This window comes from Giraffa tippelskirchi, chromosome 8, assembly GCF_054371585.1.
Source record: "Giraffa tippelskirchi isolate mGirTip1 chromosome 8, T2T-mGirTip1v1.2.pri, whole genome shotgun sequence".
Lineage (NCBI taxonomy): Eukaryota > Metazoa > Chordata > Mammalia > Artiodactyla > Giraffidae > Giraffa > Giraffa tippelskirchi.
Genome location: NC_137282.1, coordinates 131,908,947 through 131,930,758, shown reverse-complemented (window position 1 = coordinate 131,930,758; position 21,812 = coordinate 131,908,947). Strand labels below are relative to the sequence as shown.

At 56.3% G+C, this 21,812-nt stretch overlaps 1 protein-coding gene across 6 annotated transcripts in view; it reads left to right on the top strand.

Moving 5' to 3' along the window:
- Positions 1–21,328, top strand: part of TFEB (transcription factor EB) — a 48,332-nt gene extending 27,004 nt beyond the window's left edge. For 5 of the 6 annotated variants that reach the window (XM_081518586.1, XM_081518588.1, XM_081518587.1 and 2 more), the window contains exons 2-9: positions 14,222–14,450; positions 14,545–14,799; positions 15,285–15,362; positions 17,261–17,381; positions 17,471–17,527; positions 18,226–18,301; positions 19,088–19,235; positions 20,223–21,328. In XM_081518586.1, the coding sequence (XP_081374712.1) occupies positions 14,238–14,450; positions 14,545–14,799; positions 15,285–15,362; positions 17,261–17,381; positions 17,471–17,527; positions 18,226–18,301; positions 19,088–19,235; positions 20,223–20,711 (1,437 nt within the window). In that variant the 5' untranslated portion in view covers positions 14,222–14,237 and the 3' untranslated portion in view covers positions 20,712–21,328. The remainder of the gene's footprint in view (positions 1–14,221; positions 14,451–14,544; positions 14,800–15,284; positions 15,363–17,260; positions 17,382–17,470; positions 17,528–18,225; positions 18,302–19,087; positions 19,236–20,222) is intronic. The other variant, XM_081518591.1, reaches the window with a different exon arrangement.
- The last annotated feature ends 484 nt before the right edge of the window (positions 21,329–21,812 follow it).

The following is a 21,812-nucleotide window of genomic DNA, read 5'->3' as shown; positions in this document are numbered from 1 at the left end:
TGGCTGGGACCCGGGCAGGGGACCCCTGGATTTTGTGGCCCGACTGAATGTTCCCAGTTCCCAGAAGCGCAGCTCACGCCGGGGCGGGGCCGGGGAGAAGGCCCAGCCACCGGGTGGGGGGCAGTAGCAGGGGAGAGCAGCCTGTGGTCATCCGGCGGCCCCTGCCTGCTCCAGCCGCCCTGTCCTGCCCCCACCAGGCATGAGTCAGACCGAAAGCAGAAGCTGCCAGACATTGCACAGGGTGAAGCGAGGCAGAACCAGCAGTGCTATTTTGGAACCTGGTTAATTCCCCCTCCTGTCCCCCAGCGCTCATCACTCAGGGCACCCCACCCCACAGCCCCCGCCCCGTTCCTGGGTTACTGGTCGCCAGCTCTTTGCCTTCCCTGTAGAGACTGCCAGAGCAGGACCCGATGTCCCCTGGTGTGTGTGTGGAGGTGGGGTTGTCTAAAGCTCCTCCCTTTGAGGGACCCCTCCTTCTCCCTGGCTGAGAGGTGCTGTCTTCTCTGAAATCGGCCTTCCGGGGTGTCGGGGGGTGCCCTCTCCCGGTGGGAGCTGGCACTGCCGATCTGGCACGCACCCTCCCTCTGCCCCTCCTCTGCCGCTCAGGCCAGCTGTCCGCCGCCTCTCACCGGGGCTTCAGGTGGGAGCCTCTCCCAGCAGTGACTCTTAGAGGTTTGGGAGGGATTTCCGGAGGCGGAGGGGGGATATTTTGGGGCCAAGGGCCTTTCCAGAACCCATGACATTGTGCACCTTGCAGCAGCCCCCAGTGACCCCCTGGTCGATGGTTCTCTCTTGGGCATCCCAGGCCTGCTTGAGGGCCCACATTTTAGGATTTTTTGGAGCCCTATGAGCCTGGGGGCCCCGACTGTCCAGTCCGCGGAGGTGAAAGAGGTCAGTGGGTGTGTGTTTCTGAGCTGAAGTTGAGAGTGTATGGGTGAGAGTGTTGCTACCCACCTGTGGGTCTGGGGCGGGAGTCCCTGCCGCCCTGAAGCTGTGTGGCCGGGGAGAGGGTGGGCTTTGCTGTTGCTCGTGTATATGTGGGAGACGGGCGTGGGCTCCGTCAACTGGGTGATGCCACCTCCCAGGGGGAACCCTGAGGTCAGTACTCCATCCTGCTATCTACTATCCAGCAACCTGGGGTGGGGGCCCATCAGCGGGCACGTTGCAAGGGGACCAGTTAGAAAGTGGGTCCCTTTGAAGGTCAGGGGAGCCGATCTTGGGTCTCTCATTGCTCAGCTGGGTTTGGGCTCAGGCAGGTGAAAGGGAGGGGCCGAGCAGTGGGGGTGTGTAGAGTGGTCATCCAGGTTGACTATAGGGACCCCAGTAGCCCGCATGCCTCATGCACAGCTCACAGGCACAAACTGTCCTCAGACTTGTCTGCTCTCTGCTGGGGCTGTTCTCTGCGCAGCCAAGTCCTGGGGCAGGGTGTGTGTGTGTGTGTGTGTGTGCACGCGTGCAATGGTTTGTGTAGGAGATGCTGTGTATGTATGTGAGTAGGCCTGTCTGGGTTGCTTTCCCACCACCAGAAACCTTATCAGCTTCCCTTTGGTTCCTGCAGCCTGTTTCCCCTCCTGCCCTGGCCAGAGGCCTGGCACCAAGTAATCGGGAATCCAGAGCCGGCCTAGAGCCCTCATTCCCACTTCCACCTTGACCTCGGGGCCTGAGAGTTTGGGCAGTTTGCTCAGGTTCGCTGTGGGGCTCTGAAGGCCTGTACCTGTCCCTTTAAGCATCTCTTTCCACCTCCCCCTCCCTCTCCCACCTGTCGCACTTGAAACCAGAAAGTGATCAAGCCCCAGCAAGCTGCAAGTGAAGTGACTTTAACTTGCCCACCAATCTCCTAGGATGCCGTGTTAAAGTGCTAACGTACAGAGTCTGACTCCATAGGTCTGGGCTGGGGCCTGAAAATCTGCATTCCTAACCACCTCTCAGGGATGTGATGCCTGTGGGTCATGCTTTCAGTGGTGAAGTCTTAAACGGCCCTCCAAACTCCAGCCAGATGGACACTGCTCACTCGGCCAGGGAACTGACCTTCATGGGCCAACCCCCCTAGGTGCCGGGCACCTCACACACTCTAGCTCCTTTGATTCCCCTCGCCTCCTCTGAGGGAGGGGGCATGACTGCCATCCTATTTTACAGATGGGGAAACTGAGGCTCCGAGAGGTTAAGTACCTGTTCTGGGTCACACAGCTGAAGAGTGGCAAAGCCAGACGAGCTCTGGTCTGTTGGGTCCACAGCATATGAGCATTTTACTGAACCCAGCCATCTTCCAGGGAGCGGACTCAGAAGGCAGAGATGCAGCTGAGGGGATGGCAGAAGGGTTGGACCACAGGGAGCAGCGTCCAGCCCCACCTGCCTAGTCCAGAGTCGTATGACTCCCTCCCTGCCTCCTCAAACCCTTCCCAGGCTGACTCTCAGCCTGGGCACCCAGCATGCAGCCAGGCTCCGGGCACTCATGAGCCTCTGCAGGCAGAGGTTGGGTGTGAAGACCAGGCGCCCCAGCTCCACTGCCTACTGTCACGTGACCTTGGGCAAGCTGTCAGCCTCTTTGCCTCAGTTGCTCCCTCTGTGAAATGGGGGATATATTACTGCATCCCCAGTGGTGTATGCTTTGAGGATGATATCAGTACCATGTATCAGCTCAGAACTGCGCGTAGGAATCAGGGCAAAGAGTAATGAATGCCTGGTGGTTTGTTCCCGGACCTGTGGGCCACCTTCTGCGAATTTAACACAGTTGTCAGGGCTCATAGGTGTCTTTCTTCCTTCCTTTGCCCCTCTTCTCTTCCAAAGTCTTCTTTTATTAGGCAAAGCCTGGATGCTTCTGTTTTAAAGAGGTTTTAAAGACGTCTTCCTCCTCAGAGGCAGATTAAATTCTGAAAAAAGGAAGCCAAACGGTAGGAGTTCATTGCGGTGGATGCTGGGCAGGGAGGCTGGAGACTGGAGAGGCGGCTGCAGCCAGGAGGAAGCGGAGAAAGCCCCCAAGGGCAGGGGCAGGAGTCAGGCGCCCCGGTCTGGGGCAGAGAAGGCTGGGTTTGGAGTGAGGCCCCGGGTCTGGAGCCAGAGGCCGCTCCGTGTGCTGGCTGTGTGTTCCTCGCTGCCGCAGGCTGTGTCCTCTCACACCCGGGGTCAGCGGGCCTGCCCTGCCCAAGAGGCCGGCACTGGGGCTGGAGAGTGGTTGCTCTCTCCTAAGGAGACAGACAAGCGAAGGCCGGGTCCCCTGAGGCTGCCGCAGCTCTGGAGAGAGAGTTCCCAAGATAGCACCTGAGATGGCTCTCCCTGTCCCTGGGCTGCGGGGCAGCTTGGCAGGCATCCAGCCCCCTCACGTGACCAATCAGGGGTCCAACTGGGAGAGGGACCCCAACGGGGCTCACACAGCTGGGCGGTGGGACAGCTCTAAACGCAGCTTTTCAATCCCACCCAGCCCTTTGGGAACAGACTCATTCCAGAGGCTCCAAACTCTTGGGCCCCAAATCCATGATGGCGCACAGTGACCAACTAGGCGGAGTCTTGGGCCTCAGCTTCCCTGATGGGGGCATGGATGACCTTACAGGCTGACCTACCACCCACAGAAATTAGCAGGGGCGGGGATTGGGTGGGCTGGGGTGGGCGGGGGAGGTCACCCAGGGCTTGAAGCCCTTGGAGACCCAGCCTCGAAACCCCTGCTCTGCAGGCCCCGTTCCTGTCTGGGGCGCCATCTGTGAGCTGTCCTTCCCGCCCGGCCCCGCCCTCTGCACGCACACACACACCTCTACCGTCCAGTGTCAGGACTCTGGTCCATGCAATCGCATCTCTGTCCAGCCTGTTTGATATAATTTCCCCCTGAGGCCCTTGCATGGCCCACATTAACTGCCTCAGCGAGATCCCAATGTATGGTCGGTCTCCTGAGCCCCGGGCCTGGATCCGTCTTGGCCGTGTAGCAGCAGAGAGCCTGCAGGTGGGCCGGGCCTGGCCTGTGTCCTGGGGCCTCTGGGAGGGCTGAGGGGTGTGCAGGCCTCTGGGACCCTCCGTAGGATTCACTGAGGACAACAAAGGGTGAGGGGTGAGGGGTGAGGCAGGGCTGGGAGTTTAAGGGGACAATAATCCATCTCCACGATTCTTCCCTGTGCACCCCTGGTTTCCTTCTGCGACTGGAGCTGGTGGTGGCCACACACCTGCAGGAAACCTGGGCTGGCCTCCCCGCTTCACTGCGTCCTTGTAGTGTGACCTTGCCCAGGGCCCGGAACCCCTCTGCGAGCCTTGGTTTTCTCATCTGCAGAAGCTCTGTTTGTCCCGTGAAGTGTCTGTGGGGACGGGTGAGATCTGATCTAGGTCATGTGCTCAGCACTCTGCCTGGTCCACGGAGGGGCCTCCGACTGTTTGCTGAATGAGTGAACAGGTGGTAACTGAGCACGTGATGAGCGGTTGGACGAGCAGCCTCCCAGGGCCCCGAGTCTCGTTCTGGGAAGTCTGCCGGCTGGGATGGGGCGGAGGTTCTGAGGAAGAAAGCCGATTTCTCTGGGAGCTTCCTTGTAGCTGGGGAGACTGGCGGTAACCAGGAAAAACCGGAGAACAAATCCATGTGAACCACAGGCAGGCTGTTCAAGGGGATGGGGTGGCCGGCCTGGGCTGCAGGGGAGAAGAGGAAGACGGGGGTTTCAGCCCCCTCACCCTGCTCCAACCCAGGAGAAGGGCAGCTCCCCGCCAAGCGGCAGGGTGGAGGGTTCTGCACTGTGTGTGTCTAGGTGTGAGACAGACGGCAGAGCGTTTGTGTGTGTGGCCCGCCTGAGTCTATGCATATCACAAGGGCAGACACCTCCCAGGACTGTTCTGGTTTCTCCTCTCCCTGCTTCTTTCAGCCACGTGTCCTCCTGCCCACCCAGGGCCCCCATCCTTCAAAGCACAGCGACAGACTTCCCGGGGCAGCCTCCTGTCAGGGACCAGCTGATCCCTCTGGGAAAAGACCGGCGCCTCTCTGGTCTGGGATCGCCTTTGAAGCTGCCCCCCTTGCCTTGCCCCGGGGCAGCCAGGAGGCGCCAGCTCCCACCCTTTCCTGCGGGATGTGAGTCGGGATGTGGGGCTAATGGCCTGAGCCGTAGGCCCTGGAGGCCACTCAGCGGCCGGGGAGCTCCGGTGTCTGCCCTTCATGTCCGCTCTCCTTCCTCTCCCTCCTCTCCACCTCCTGCTTGTGTTCAGTCAGTCAGTCAGTCAGTTCAGTCGCTCAGTCGTGTCTGACTCTTTGTGACCCCATGCACTGCAGCACGCCAGGCCTCCCTGGCCATCACCAGGTCCCGGAGTTTACTCAAACTCATGCCCATTGAGTCGGTGATGCCATCCAACCATCTCATCCTCTGTCATCCCCTTCTCCTCCACCTTCAATCTTTCCCAGCATCAGGGTCTTTTCAAATGAGTCAGCTCTTCACATCAAGTGGCCAAAGTACTGGAGTTTCAGCTTCAACATCAGTCCTTCCAATGAATATTCAAGACTGATTTCCTTTAGGATGAACTGGTTGGATCTCCTTGCAGTCCAAGGGACTCTCAAAAGTCTTCTCCAACACCACAGTTCAAAAGCATCAATTCTTTGGTGCTCAGCTTTCTTTATAGTCCACCTCTCACATCCATACATGACCACTGGGAAAACCATAGCCTTGACTAGACAGACCTTTGTTGGCAAAGTAATGTCTCTGCTTTTTAATATGCTGTCTAGGTTGATCAGGTTGTCTAAAACAAGCCCCTGGGACTTCCCTGGTGGTCAAGTGGTTAAGACTCCACACTTCCAGCGCAGGAGGTGCGGGTTAGATCTCTGGGTGGGGAACTAAGATCCTGCATGTCGCATGGTATGCCCCACTCGCCCCAAAAAAACCAAGCCCCTGACTGTACTCACCCCGCCCCCAGCCCTGCAGTGTCCTGTGGGTCACACCTGCTGGAGCAAGTGTGACTCCCAGTTGCTTTCTTTCATGTTGGAGGCAGCCCGAGGGTCCACTGTTGCTTTTCATGACCCCCAAGGAACCTGGGGTCAGCTAAGATGATAACAACCCACTCAACCAAGTGTCTCCAGCACAAGTGCTGTGCTAGGTACTCTGCCCGCTCTTGATATCTTTAGAACCCAGAGAGGTAGGCTTCCTTGCTCCCCACACACCTCTCCCATAGCACTGCAGTGAATTACATATGATAGACAAGCTTTGGAAAGAAAATCTTTTAAAACCCAAGGCTTCTGGACAGGAAACAAAGAGGGTGTCCGGTGCTGGGAAAAGCTGGCCAGAGCCTTTCTTCTGGCCAGTCTGCAAGGAGAGATAGAAGCTGGGTGACCACTAGGCAGTGCTCCTCCTACCTGGGGCCCCAATATGCAAATGGATGGAGGAATGGAGAGGGCCCTTTCCTCAAAAGAAACTAAAGAACAGAAAGAGGAGACTGGCCCAGGGATGCCCCCGGTGGGCATGGATGAAGTGATGGTGAACAGTGACCCAGTGGTGACATCGCCCCCCCTGCCCATGCTTTCATGCTTGCAGAGGCCTCCACACAGCATCCCAGCTTAGGTCACAGCAGCTCTGTGGGAGAGGTTCTCTGGCTAGTAAGTCCCACTTGGCTGATGAAAAGACTGAGGCTAGGCTCGGACACTGAGTCAGGGCCACGTCTGGAATTCATCCCCAGGCATCCTGCTTCCAAGTTCCCGCATCATTTTATGGGCAGGTATGCTGGCTTCCGGGGACCGATCTTATGACACCTCCCTACCCTTAGCTCTCTTTGGGTGCCACCCAAATGATGCCCCCCCAGGCCCCCTGGGGACCTGCAACCACCTTGATAATTAGGAATGGCCTTGTCCTAAGGTGTGGGGGTTGTGTGGACACTCTTGTTCCATTTCCTAGTTCATCAGGCCTTCCTTTGCCAGGTCCTCTGCCAGAGGGGGCTCCGAGAAGATAAAACAACCCCCAGTCCTGGAATGTTCCCCTCTCTTCCCTTCCCAAGGCTGAAGGGTTACCCAGAAGGTCACGGGGTCTGTCCCCCTGCCTCCGGGAGCCTCAGCACCTGTTCAGAAGGCCTTCCTTTAGTGATTGGTTTGATTTCCCCTCTGCCACAACTGGTAGTTTGTAACAGACTGGATCAGAAGAAAACTTCTTCCGACCGCAGAGGCGTAGAACGTAATAAATGGCTTAACCAGGCACCCTGGCCTCTGAGCGTCCACACTTTGTTGTTTCAGCCGCCAAACATAATGTTTTTTCCTAGGAATACAGGAAATTATCTCTGCCCTTTGAGGAAGGGCAGAATTTTTTCTGCTTGTGTTTGAGGATTCCAGACCATTCCCTTGTCCCAGGCACCCTCTGGCCTCTGAGCTAGATGTAAGAGATCAGCTGCTGAAACCCTTTGATTGGAGGGGGGCTTCTTCAGTGGGAATCCCTAAAATAAAATGTGACCACCTTGCCCCAAGTGTGGGACCAGGGCCAAACTCTTAAGCCCCAGGATTAGGGTGGTGGAGTCAGACTGCCAGCATCCAGCTTAGCCGCTCATTAGCTCTGAGACCTTTGGCAAGTGACAAACTATCTGTACGAGTTTCCTCATCTGTAAAGGGGGGTGTGGGGGGGGAGGATAGTACTGGTACTCATATCATAAAGTGATTGTGATAATTATTAATAAATAAGATGCATTTAAGCATACCTGGTGCATAAGCAGGTCCATACCTGGTCCATAAGCGTTAGTTTATTTTTCCTCATTAGAAAGATATACATGTTCATTATAGAAAAAGAACAACATTCCAAAAGGTAAAAAGAAAGAAAAAATTGTTCGTGATTTCATCATCCAAAGAAGTCAGTAATATTTTAGTTTATTTCCTCCCAAGAGATTTTTTTTTACACATATTTTACACAATGATGATCAGATTTTATATATAACTTTGCATACTACTTTTTGTCACTTGACATATTCCTGTGTTACTTATTATTATAAACACAACATTCCACGAGGAGGAACACAACCTTTTTTTTTTTTTTGACCCTGTGTCTTGTGGGATATTAGTTCCCCAACCAGGGATTGAACCTGGGAACCTGGGTCCTCAGTGAAAGTGCAGAGTCCTAACCAGTGGGACCCCCAGAGAATTCCAGAACGCAACATAATTTAACCATCCTATCGCTGGACATTGAGATTATTTTTGATTTTTCTCTATAGAATGTGATGGACATCTTTATGCATAAGAGCCTTTTCTGTATTTGAGACTTCTTCCTCGAGCTAGTGGATATTTTTAAAGGCTTTGATATTTTTAAAGGCTTTGATACCAAGCTACCCTTGGGCAGTGGTGTTGAAGCTGCCTGGTACCAAAGGCATTTTAAAGTCATAGCTACACTTGGGTGGGGGAGGGGAAGGGTAATTTGTTCAACTCTTACATTCTTTAAGGTCTGCCCTCATTCTTATGTAAAATTTTAATGAAAGTATGACACACTTAGAGAAAAGTGTGCAAATTGTTGAGTGAGCATCTGGATGTATTTTCATAAACTCGATACTCCCATGCCACCAATACCCGCATCAAATTACAGAACATTCCTAGTCCTCCCAGCCCTCACCTCAAGCTGTCCTGTGTCACCTCCCCTTCACTTCCCCCAAGGGTAACCAGGATCCTGACTTCTAACAGAAAAGATTTGTTTTACCCTTTTCTGAACCGTATGTATATCAATCACTCTGTATGCCTGTTTAGCTTCTTTTGTTCGCCCTTATGTCTGTGAGAGTCCTCTGAGATGTGTTTAGCAATAGTTGGTTCACTCCCATCACTAAGCAGCATTCCAGGGCATGGGGATATCACCTCTTTATTCATCCTCCTGTTGATGGACATTTGAGTGGTGTCCAGTTTTGGCCACTATCTATAGCGCTGCTGTGAACATTCTAGTCCATGTCCTCTGGTGCCCACAGGGGTGCTTTTCTGCTGGGCAGACACTTAGGAACGGAGTTGCTGGCTCTTGAGGCTCTGTGTGTTTTCTGCTTTCTGCTCGTATTTTTTAAAAGATCACCTGGAAGGAGGAGAAGTCCCCAAGGCAGTTCAGACCCCGCACGCAACTGAAGGACGCGCCTCGGCTCAGGGCTGTTTGGGGGGCCCTTTGTGAAGATCACGTCCCCTCCGAAGGCTGGTGTCGGGGGCTGTAGGGGAAACTGAGTTGGGCCCTGGGTGCTGGGATGTGGCTTCTGACCCTGACCTGTCCTTCCGGAGGCCACTCAGTGTCCTCGCCCAGGGTCCTCAGCTGGCCTAATCACCACTGTGCTGAGCAAGGCAGGGCTTGGGGCAGATACCAGGTGGACTGGGGGATCCCACCTTTGGAGATGATTGGAAGCTGGCTGGGCCCCTCACAAACCCTTGGAAGCTGCCTTACTTCCTTTCCCCTTGTTTTTATTTTTTATTTTTTTTTCAGTTTTCTTTTTCTTTTTAATTAGTTTATTTATCTATTTTTTAACTTGACAATATTATATTTGTTTTGCCCTAACCCTTGTTTTTAAAGAATCACAACAGAGACTTCCTTGGTGGTCCAGTGGTTAGGAATCTGTGCTTCCATGGCTAAGAGTGCGAGTTTGACCCCCTGGTCAGGGAATTGGGATCCTGCACGCCTCATGGTGCGACCACACACGTGCGCACGCGCACACACACACACAAAAGAATCATACAAGCAGCACATCTTCATAATCCTAAGAGTTAACTGCTTCGAAAGTGGGATGAGAAACTCTAAGAACCCCTCTTTGGCCCTCCCACCCCACTGCTCTTCCCCAGAAGTAACCACAGTGAACAGTTTGGATGCTGGGGGCCCAGATGAGTGCATAAAGTGTGGCGGCGGTGAATCAGGCTGCCTGGTTCAAATCGCCATCTTGCTACTTATCAGATATGTGACTTTGGACCAGTGACTTCATCTTTCTGCACCTCAGTTTCTCCCTGGAAATTGAGGGAAATACTAGTAGTCAGTGCCTAGGGTTGTTGCAAAGAACAGATGAGTTAATATTTGAAAAGCACCTAGCGCAGCCCTGACCATTGGTAAGCATTCAGGAAGCATCCTGATTCTTCCAGTCTGTTCTACACATTCGGGCTCTGGCTGTACATTTTAGTCTGCAATTCGATTTTTCCACTCAATGCTGTATCTCTGAGATCTTGTTTCTGATACCTGAGACTTTCCTGTCCTGGGACCTTCTTTCTACTTGCCTCTCCTCATGGAGTCCGCTGATTTCTCCCCATCTTTCCCCTCCCTCTGTCCATATCTTTCTTTGGGAAAGGTTCTGACAAGCTGTTCATACTAAGGTGTAAATGACTGACAAGGGAGGCCCCCACACAGGCTGGTGTGAAGCCAGCTCTGGGTCCTGACCAGAGAAAGGCACCGGTTCAGAGAGGAACCAGGATCCACCCATTATCGAACGCCTAAGGGCTGTTAGCCTGGAGAAGGAAATGGCAACCCACTCCAGTATTCTTGCCTGGAGAATCCCATGGATAGAGGAGCCTGGCGGGCTGCAGTCCATGGGATCACAAAGAGTCAGACATGACTGAGCGACTAACACATACAAGGGCTGTTAGGTGAGTTCTGCATACTCGCTGTGTCTCCTAGAATCCTCACAACAATCTCATGAGGCAGGTGCCATTATTGGCTCCATTTTCATCAAGGAAGAAACCAAGGCACAGAGAGGTTGAGTGGCTTTCCCGACGTCACCCAGCCAGTATGGGCAGAGCAGGCACTTTGGCTGCCTCTGTTGGACGGAGAAGCCCATTTTGGTCACAACTAAAGTAGAACCCAGACACAGCTTAGAGGCAGGCTCCCAGTGTTACCGAGTTATGCACGGTGGACCCTTTCCAGGCCTGGCAGGTCTGAGGTCAGATACTGGGGAGGGTCTGGGGCATTTTGGATTTCCTGTGTCCCTCCTCTCAGCACCTCCTGACCAGACTGGGCGCCGGGGAGGCTGTGAGTGGCCCTTGGACACTGAGTGAACACATGTGCTTTGGGGCTTGGCAGGGAGGGGAGCCTCGAGGCAACGAGAGCCACTACCATCTGTGCCCTCTCCAGGACCACCCTGTCCACCCTGGGATACCCTCACCCCTCAAGCCCCACCCTAAACTCCATACCCATCCCACCGAACCACACCACCCCCAGAGCAACCCAGGCAGGGGGGCCAGAGGAGGGGGCTGGGACTCGGTGAGTGGCAGCAGCTCTGTGGGGGGGTGGAGGTGGGAGAGCCACCCTCTGTCAGAGGATAGGGGACAGGCTAAGGCATCTGACACCCTCTGATACGCAGTCACCTTGCGGTTTGCAATTCAGCATCCTCTCCCCAGGCTCTCCTAGACCCCACGTGGGTCGGGGAGGAGATTCCTGCGTCCATTTTACAAATGAGCAAACTGAGGCTGGCACAGCCAGTGAGAGGCTTAGCGGGGGGCCCGAGCCCAGGTTCTCACCCAGTCCTTTGTTAGAGAAACAAGGGGATCATTCTCCCCGAGTCCCCCTGGGGCCGGCTGGCACTGCCAGGCCCAGTCTCTACATCGCCTCGCTGCCCGCTGGGGCCAACTGAAGTCAGATTGTTTCTGCTCACTGCTTGTGTCAGCAGGCAGGGGGTGCAGCTGTGAGGGGAGTGGGCCGGGGTCAGAGCCCGTGAGGTCTGCAAGGATGCAGTTGGGGAGGAGGGCCAAAGACAGGCCACCCCTCTGTGGGAGCACAGGACAGCTGTGTCCCTGCCACAGGACAGAGGAGGGCGGAGAAGGGGGGCATCTGCCCCTTTCTCCATGGCAACTGTCCTGTTGGGAGCTGGCCAGAGATCCCTGGGGCTGAGGCAGCCTCTTCAGGAATTCCTAGCCTAAGGGGGCAGAAAAGCAAGGAAGGGAGATGAGGTAATGGCCACTGACTACTCAGCCCTCAAGGTGGACGGAACCGCTCCACTTTATAGGGCAGACTGCAGGGGAGTTGGAAGGAGCCCTGGCCTGGGGTCAGGTGGCTGGGGCTCCATTCCTGGCCCTGGATCAACCAGATGTGCAACATGGGACATCGCCTTCCCAGCTCTACACGGAGACATGACGGTCTGCAGAACCCCCACCCCCGCCCACGATGGGCCAGGGACCCAGACTGGCATTGGGTCCCGGCTCTGTTCCCGCTGCAGCAAACTTAAACTCCCTGTGCCACTGTCTCTCCTTATCTGTAGGAGGAGAATAATAACCAAAGCTACCAGAGGGGGCTGTTTGAGGTGAAAGTGTCTGGAACCCTGCCCAGCACACAGTGAATGCTCAAATAGGACGCAAATTATTATTAGTTCCATGATCTGGTGATTTTCACTGAATATTTGCCAGTGTGTGTCAGTCGCTCAGTTGTCTCTGACTCTTTGCGGCCCCATGGGTTGCAGCCCGCCAGGCTTTTCTGCCTATGGAATTTTCCAGACAAGAATACCAGAGTGGGTTGCCATTTCCTTCTCCAGGGAAATCTTCCCAACACAGGGATTGAACCCACGTCTCCTGCATTGGCAGGTGGGTTCTTTACCACTAGCGCCACCCGGGAAGCCTGTATTTACCAGTACCTTCCTCTAATCCCAACGTAGTCTGATGCCTGGCATTCGGCAGAACATGTCAGCCTGTACTGCTTTCCTTTGTCACCCCCAGAAGTCTGGGTCTCATTCTTAGGACCTTGGGGTGCAGCTCTGGCCTCTGGTCTACACTGCGGCTGACCCGCCAGTCTTGCGCTGATCCATCACTTACCTACTCAGTTTACCAAGTGCTCCACTGGGCCCAGGGAGGACGAGGTGCCCTGAAGCGACCCTCTCTGTGCAGGGTTACAGTGACCCAGGGACTTGCCTTCCTCACTTACTGGACTAGATGCCACGAGCTCAGGGCCTACAGCTGGCTCCCTGCTGGATGGCCAGTGCTGGTTCATAAATAGTAAACATTCCCTGTATACATTTGTAGAGGCCTGAGGCACAGCAGTGAACAAGACAGACAAAATGCCTGCCCTGGGGGGAGTTTGCATTCCTGCTGAGAGAGAGAGGATGAATTGAAATAACTAAGCAAAAATGCGTAATATTTAAGATGGTGATAAGTGACACGGAGAAACATAAAACAGGGAAGGGGCATAGAGTTGGGGTGCTGGTTTTGCAATGTTAAATAGGGTAGGAGGGGACACACTTGAGCGGTGGGGGTGAAGGAGTGAGCCATGTGGTATCCGGGGGTTGGGCACCCCAGGCAGCGGGAAGCGCAGGTGCAGAGGCCCTGAGGCAGGAAACATGCCTGGTGTGTTTGAGGCATTAGGTGTGGCTGGAACAGGTGGAACAGGGAGGAGAGTAGGAGGTGATGGGGTCACAGGAGACCATCAGGTGGGGACAGATCAGAGAGGGCTTTTTATGGGAAGGACTTCGGGAACCATGGAGAGTTCTGGGCTGAAAGAGAGACAGTCTCTAACTTAGGTTGTAACAGGATCCCTCTAATTATCGAGCTGCAGTAGAATGTCGTGGGGCCAGCAGGAGGTTAGGAGGCGCCGTCAGGAAGCCAGGTAAGGCATGGCAGAGGGTGGGCCCTCCGGTGGGCCCTCCTTGGGGGTAGTGAGGCGGTAGCAGAGGAGGATATATTTGAGGTCATATCTGGCAGGCTTACCAGGTGGCGTAAGAGAGAGAAAGGGGTCAAGACTGACTCCAAGTTTGGGGCACCAACCTACTAGAACAAATGAAGGGAGCATGAACGGATCTCTGGCCCAAGAAACCAGCAGACTTGGATTTAGGTCTTGGCTTTGCCATCCACTTGCTCAGTGACCTTGAGCAAATCTCCCGCACCCCCCTCCCGCTCCTGTGAAACGCGGTCACCTTTGTCCTGGTCTCTTCCCCAAGACCCCATGCACTTTGTTTGGCTTGTTTTTGTTGTTGTTTTGTGTTTGTGTTTGGCTGCACTGTGTGGTTTGCGGGATCTACCCCTGCAGTGGAAGCATGGAGTCCTAAGCACTGGACTACCAGGGAAGTCACAGGAGATGTTAGAGACATGGGTTCGATCCCTGGGTCGGAAAGACCCCCTGGAGGAGGACATGGCAACCCACTCCAGTATTCTTGCCTGGAGAATCCCCATGGACAGAGGAGGCTGGTGGGCTACAGTCCATGGGGTTGCACAGAGCCAGACATGACTGAAGCAACTGAACACAGTTCCCAGACCACGGATTGAACCCAGGCCCCCTGCAGTGGAAGCTCGGAGTCCTCACCACTGGACCGCCAGGGAAGTCCCGAGACTCCGTGCAAGCTGCAGGGCCCCCTGCCTCACTACCCTGCCTGCTCCTGTCCGCAGGGAGCCGGCAGCCGCCATGGCGTCACGAATCGGGCTCCGCATGCAGCTCATGCGGGAGCAGGCACAGCAGGAGGAGCAGCGGGAGCGCATGCAGCAGCAGGCCGTCATGCATTACATGCAGCAGCAACAGCAGCAACAGCAGCAGCAGCTGGGCGGGCCACCCACCCCAGCCATCAACACCCCCGTCCACTTCCAGTCTCCGCCACCAGTGCCCGGGGAGGTGCTAAAGGTGAGGCCTGGGGCTCAGGCCGGTCCCCTCCACCCCTGCCCCAGTCCCTCGGAGCTCCGGCCTGGAACCTCTTGCCTCCTGCCCCCTCTCCCAGGTGCAGTCCTACCTGGAGAACCCCACCTCCTACCACTTGCAGCAGTCCCGGGACCAGAAGGTGCGGGAGTACTTGTCTGAGACCTACGGGAACAAGTTTGCCGCCCACATCAGCCCCGCCCAGGGCTCCCCAAAGCCCCTGCCGGCCGCCTCCCCAGGCGTGCGGCCCGCACACGTGTTGTCCTCTTCAGCCGGCAACAGTGCTCCCAACAGCCCCATGGCCATGCTGCACATCGGCTCCAACCCCGAGCGGGAGGTGAGTGAGGAGCTGGCCCGTGCCTGCCACCAGCAGAGCTGGGGCCACGTGCGGTGCTTCTGTGGCTCCTAGTCTAACGGCAGAGGCAAGGCACTGCCCTCAGGGAGCCCCAGTCTGAGGGGAGACACAGCCCTGCCTCAGGAGATCCCAGTCTCCCAGGAGAAACGTCATCCCTAGTTCGGAAAGCTCTGCTAGGAGGAAACAAGAGACTCATACTGGAATGCCCAGCACACCTGCAAAGCCGTGTCCTGACAGAAGCAATCTCCCTGGGCAACTTGGCTTCTTAGGAAGAGCCCTAACCAGGGCCTTGGGACCTGGGGAACCCAGACAGCTCATTGTCTCTCTGGGCCTGTTCCCTTATCCCCAGATGAGCGGGTGGAGTGAGGTGGGCTCCAAGATCCCTCAGGTCAGTGGCTGTCCAGTACCCCTTTCCCTCTGCCTTTCTCCAAGTGCCTTCTCCCACAAAGGGACTGTTTCTTTTTCAGTTTGATGTCATTGACAACATTATGTGTCTGGACGATGTCCTGGGCTTCATCAATCCTGAAACTCAGATGCCCAACACGGTACTGCTGGTCAGGGCGGGGCGGGTGTATCGGGGGAGGGGCAGAGGCCCCCCAACAGCCGTGACCCAGGAGAGAACTAGAGACAGGGTCCTCACCTGGGCGGATGGTGTCTTGCTGCAGAGATGAGTCACCTCCATCCAACCATGTGACGAGGGCCCAGGCCCGGCAGAAGTGTGCATCCAGAGACATGTCCCTTAGCCTGTGTGTGTGGTGGGGCTTCAGCAGGGAGGGGTGTCTGGGGAAGGCTGCCCGAGTTAGGATGGGGGCGGAGGGGGCACTGGTTTTGAGGGGAGCAGTGTGGCTCCAGGAAGGCCTGGAGCAGATGAGTTCCTTTGGGATATGGGGCTCCTCTCCTCTAGCTGGTAAAGAATCCACCTGCTACGCGGGAGACCTGGGTTTGATCCCTGGGTTGGGAAGATCCCCTGGAGAAGGGAAAAGCTAGCTACCCACTCCAGTATTCTGGCCTGGAGAATTCCATGGACTGTATAGCCCATGGGGTCACAAAGAATCGGACATGACTGAGTGACTTTCACTTTCACCCCTCCGCCTAGGGCTTCCCTGGTGGCTCAGATGGTAAAGAATATGCCTGCGATGCAGAAGACCTGGGTTCGATCCCTGGGTTGTGAAAATCCCCTGGAGAAGGGAATGGCTACCCACTCCAGTATTCTTGCCTAGAGAATCCCATGGACGGAGGAACCTGGTGGGCCACAGCCCATGGGTTCCCAAAGAGTCGGATACGACTTAGCGACTAACACACACGCACGCACCTCTACTAAGCCTGGGGCCAGCTGAGCACAGGCCTGTGCCCCTCCCTCTGAGGGGGAAGCACTATCCGGCCTGCTTGGTCCCCTGCCTCCAGCAGCCTCTTAGCAGTATTCATGGTCCAGGCTTCCCCCACAGGTCCTGGGGTGGGTGGGAAGGGGCCACCACGGCTTAGAATCTAGACGCCTGTCTTTGGCTCTGACCCTGGGAAGCCCCTTCACTGTTATGAGCCCCTGGGGATGGTGGTGCCTTCTACCCGCAGGACAGTGGGCAAATTAGACAAGGCAAGACAGTGGGGGCGAGTTCTGTGCAACGGGGACAGGTATTTACACTGAGCAGGTGGAAACTGGGGCATCTTCTCCCCTTTTAATGGAGCTCCATGAACCTTAGCTGCTCACTCCCAGCCCTTGACCCTGTGGGAAGTCAGGGAGTCAGACCTCCACGGCCCCCGCCCTGGTGCCAGTGCCCATTGGTCCAGCAGGATGGGAAGCCTGCTGCTGCCAGCAGGGCTGACGAGGGCTGGGAGGGGAGAGGGCAGGACACAGCGTCTGGCCCTGTCAGTGGTTCCCCCTGTACCCTGCAGGGTTCTGGGCCTGTGGTTTTGCTTTTCATGAACGTGTGGTGGGAGATCTTTCCAGAGCTCAGATCTGTTCCTGTGGGGCCCCTGTTTAACCCCTCAGCGGCTGCCTGTTACCAAGCGCCAGGGTCTCTGCAAGTGGAACCTGCCCTCCCGGCTCCCCTAGCATCGCCCGCATCATGCTCTGTGCTGCGGCAGCTCCCGCTGTGCACACGCTCCTTCCAGTCCGCTTCTCTGCTCAGCCACCCCCTCCCTGTAGTGCCCTTCCTCACCACACCCTCTGGAAACCTTCCAGAAACTCCAGATTAGGTGCCCCTCCCTCCGGCTTCCATTGGCCCTATCTCCCCTCCCGCCACCACTTCCAGCAGCAATGACTGGCTGCTCGCTGAGGGCAGGGGCTGCCTATTCTTCAGCTTTGGACTCTGCCTGGGCTCTGATCCCAGCGCGGCCTCCCCGGCTGTCCCAGGGAATTGCTGTTCCTGGGGCGATGGCCGCTAGGGAGAGCCCCCCGCAGAATGGGGGCCGCTTACCGAGTCTTCTTCCCCGCCTCTTCCTGCAGCTGCCCCTGTCCAGCAGTCACCTGAATGTGTACAGTGGAGACCCCCAGGTCACCGCCTCCCTGGTGGGTGTCACCAGCAGCTCCTGCCCAGCTGACCTGACGCAGAAGCGTGAGCTCACAGGTACCACCCCGCTGCCTCCCGGTGCACCCCCCATCGCGGCTGTGTCTCCCCAGCACCTCCCCTCCCAGCTCTCCTCTCCTGTTCTCCAGATGCTGAGAGCCGGGCCCTGGCCAAGGAGCGCCAGAAGAAAGACAATCACAACCTCAGTGAGTCTCCCCTGCCCCTCTTCCTCCTCTCATCTGGGCTGGCTCCAAAGCTACCCTCTGACCTGCAGCTTCTAGGAAGGATTCCTTACATGAGGCCTTAAAATCCTGGCATTGGCTTGACTGGATTCAGCCTCTTCCCACCAGTCCTTGCTAGGAAGGGAGAGGTGCTCCAGGAAAGAGATATTCATGACATTCCCAGAACTTCAGAGGGAATGAGTTTATCAGATTGTTTTCTTTAGGGCGTGGAGTGTTCTGAGCAGTGGAGAGAGGCCTCTCCAGGCAGCTTTGTCTGCTGCAGTCTTCCCCCCTTAATCATGTCTGGCCTGCCCCCAACCCCCTCACGCCCACAGCCACCCCATTTGGTGGTGGTGGTAGATATTCAGTTGCTCAGTCATGTCCGACTCTTTGAGACCCCACGGGCTGCAGCGTGCCAGGCTTCCCTGTCCTTTACCATCACCCAGAGCTTGCTCAAACTCATGTGCATTGAGTCAGAAATGCCATCCAACCATCTCGTCCTCTGTCGTCCCCTTCTCCTCCTGCCCTCAGTCTTTCTCAGGGTCTTTTCAATGAGTTGGCTCTTTGCTCATGTGGTTGGTCACCCATTCCTTCCCAGAAGGACTAAGGCATCCCTCCTTGGGCTGGACCCAGGTGGGGTCCTCATCTCCCTAATTGCTCCCTCTGAAATTTTTTACTTCTAGTTGAAAGGCGACGGAGGTTCAACATCAATGACCGCATCAAGGAGCTGGGCATGCTGATTCCCAAGGCCAATGACTTGTGAGTGGATTTCCTGGAGGAAGGGGAGGGGAGGGCAGCAGCTCACAGGTATTATCTGCTGGTTGCCAAGGGGAAGGGATGGGAAGAGAATCCCCTTTTGCTTCTTAAAAAGCTTATCCTCTGTTTGGGAAAAGAAGAACCTTCCCTCCCCCAACTAAGAAAGGCTCAAGACAGGAGGGAGTCCAGGTCCCAGAAGTAAGGGGGGGCCTCCTAGGCCTCCTGGAGGAGGAGTCATGCTAGGAAAGTTTGCTGAGGCCACCAGGCTGGTGCAGAGGTGGTCTGGGGACAGGAGTCGTGAGGGTTGAGAACAGGTGTGGGTTTTGGTGGCAGGAATGGGAGGCCTGGGGAAGGAGGCTGCTCCAAATTGCCTGGTTCCTGGGATTGCAATGGAGAAGACCTGGGTTCCCTCCCTGGGTCGGGAAGATCACCTGGAGAAGGGAACAGCTACCTACTCCAGTGTTCTTGCCTGGGAAATCCCATGGATAGAGACGCCTGGCAGGCGACATTCCACAGGGTCAAAAAGAGACACGCCTGAGCCACTAACCCTTTCACTTGGGATTAACGAAGTGGGTGGTGGCATCAGAGTCACTTGGGAGGGCCCATTTGCAGATGGAGATTGGCCTCCTCCATAAATAGGGGTTGGCTGGGTCTGGGGTTTGGGGCAAAGTTGGGACAGGCGACATCAACTCTGACACCACAGCAGGGTTTTACGTCCACCCACGAAGCTCCTGGCAAATCCTTGCCCCCTCCTCTGAGCATGAGCCTCTGATTCTGCCTGGCCTGCAGGGACGTGCGCTGGAACAAGGGCACCATCCTCAAGGCCTCTGTTGACTACATCCGAAGGATGCAGAAGGACCTGCAGAAGTCCCGGGAGCTGGAGAACCACTCTCGGCGCCTGGAGATGACCAACAAGCAGCTCTGGCTCCGAATCCAGGTCTGGGCCTTGCACCTGGTCCTCTTGGGTGGCTCTGACTCCTGACCCCTGGCCTGAGTCCCGACCCCAGGGGCAGTGCTTACCCTTCTGCAGTTGGAGATGGAGGGATGATCCCCATGGGGAGGGAGGACGTATCAGTCAGGATGTTATTGTTGGGCAACAAACAACCGCCAGCAACTTTAAACAGCAGATGTCAGCTGGAGGGTCTGCTCTGCGAGACTCTCATTTTAGGATCCAGGCCGGTGGACAGGTACACTAGAGCTGGTTCTTAAAGCCCCATGTGCAGGGTCCCTTCAGCTCACATTTCCTTGATCAATGCAAGCATGTGCCTACACCTAACCTCAAGGGGGCAGGAAAGGGTAAACCTACCTCTATGGGAGGCAGAGAGCTGGAATTTCTTGGTGGGGAGTGCCCACGTGAGCAAGAGAAAGAACAAAGGCTTGAGAAAGTCCGTGCTACCACCTAGAGCCACCTAGACCTGGCTCTGTTGTTGAAGGCCTTTTGTCCTCTTTGGGCCTGACACTGGTCACCTATATAAAGGACAATTGGACTGCAGCTTCAAAGATTTTCTATTTCTTATGGTAGATAATACAATTCACATTGTAATCCAGCACACATAGTCAGCTCAAAGTGAAAAAAAATCAAAGTTTCATGAAAGAACCCTCATCCTTAATAGATGCAATGCATTCTGATAATTTCTAGTCTAGTCTAGTCTAGGCAAGTCTATTTCAATTAAAAAAAAAAAAATAGAGAGAGCTGGTCAAGACTCAACTGTAGTGGTTTCCCAACCGACTAATGAGTTGTGACTTGCAGATGGAAAACATGCTGGTGAAGACTCTAGAGCTGCCCTGTGCTTGCTCCTAGCTGAGATATTTTGTGGTCTTGGGTGCCACAAAGGGAGGGTCAAGGGCAGCAGCGGGGGTTGGGGTGGGCGGCAGCGGGTTCCCAGGGGTGGGCGCCTCCAGCCTCTGTCTGTCCCGCCCGCAGGAGCTGGAGATGCAGGCTCGGGTGCACGGCCTGCCCACCACCTCGCCCTCCGGCATGAACATGGCCGAGCTGGCCCAGCAGGTGGTGAAGCAGGAGCTGCCGAGCGAGGAGGGCCCGGGGGAGGCCCTGCTACTGGGGGCCGAGGTCCCCGACCCGGAGCCACTGCCAGCTCTGCCCCCCCAGGCCCCGCTGCCTCCTCCAGCCCAGCCGCCCCAGCCACCGTCCCCATTCCACCACCTGGACTTTAGCCACAACCTGAGCTTTGGGGGCAGGGGCAACGAAGGGCCCCCGGGCTACCCTGAACCTCTGGGGCCAGAGCATGCCTCCCCATTCCCCGACCTGTCCAAGAAAGATCTGGACCTCATGCTCCTAGACGACTCCCTGCTCCCACTGGCCTCCGACCCCCTCTTCTCCACCATGTCCCCTGAGGCCTCCAAGGCCAGCAGCCGCAGGAGCAGCTTCAGCATGGAGGAGGGCGACGTGCTGTGACCTGGGCGACAGGGGCGGGCCTGGGGGCTGGGAGGGCCAGGGCCACCTCCCCCCCACCCTTCAGGCTGCACTTGTGTGTGAAGTAGCCCCTGCCCGGCCTCACTCCTCCTGTCGGCCCCCCCACCCTGTGTGGACTTAGTGCCCGCTTGGCAGCCCGTGGGTTGGAAGCCCCCCACCCAGGGGCAGCCCTCTTCACGGGGCTGGGCAGGAATAGGCCTTCAGCCCGGCTCCTCCCAGAGGTGAAATCGTGAGGACAAGGCGAGGGGGGGCGCAGAGGGGGGACAGGGTGTGCTGGAGGTAAGAAGACATCTTACCTTCGAGCCTGGTCCCCCCACCAATGAAGGAGGACTCGTTGGAACCAGGGGTCCAGAAGTTCCTTCTTGGAGGCACAGACTGGTCCAGGGGTGCCCAGGCTTGCCTTTCTGGCACTCCCCCCACCCACAGGTGGGGCCCCCCACCCCCCTTTGGTGCTAACAGCTCTCCTCCAGGTGGTGTGAGGGCGGGGGTGGCCAGAAGAGGGGGCGCTGGGTTCAAGTTAGAATGTGGGGTCACTGCTGGAAGAGCAGCTCCCCTCAAGGCTCCCCACTTTGTGCCTTTAGTAAACACTGTGCTTTGTACCCACTTGTCCTGTCTCTTTGGAGGGGGTCTGGGGGCCAACAGAGGCCAGGGAGGAGTCAACCCAATGGACTCACAGTTCAAATGCCCCCGAATGGGATCAGGGATGGGGGATACAGACAGAAGGGACTGAGTCCATCACCTGGTACCCTCCAGCTCCCTAACAGGGCCCCATCAGAAGCTGGAGATCTAGCCTTACTTAGGGGGCTTGGGTGCTTCTGGGGGCTTTGTCCCTCCCCATGGCCACAAGGTGGCGCTGCCACTCCACTGGTCTCACACTTCCAGCTGAAGCCTGAGTTGGCTGAGCCAGCTGACTGGTAGACCCCGTTGCTTGGAAACCAAGTCTATTGCTCCTGGGCACTGTGGACCCAGACTAGCCCTGGCCGGGGACGGTGGGCATGTTTCTCCTGTCCCCACCCCCAGTTCTTTCCTCTCCATAGGTGGGCTGCCTGCTCTGTGGAGGCAAGGCCCTCTGGTGTTTCTAGC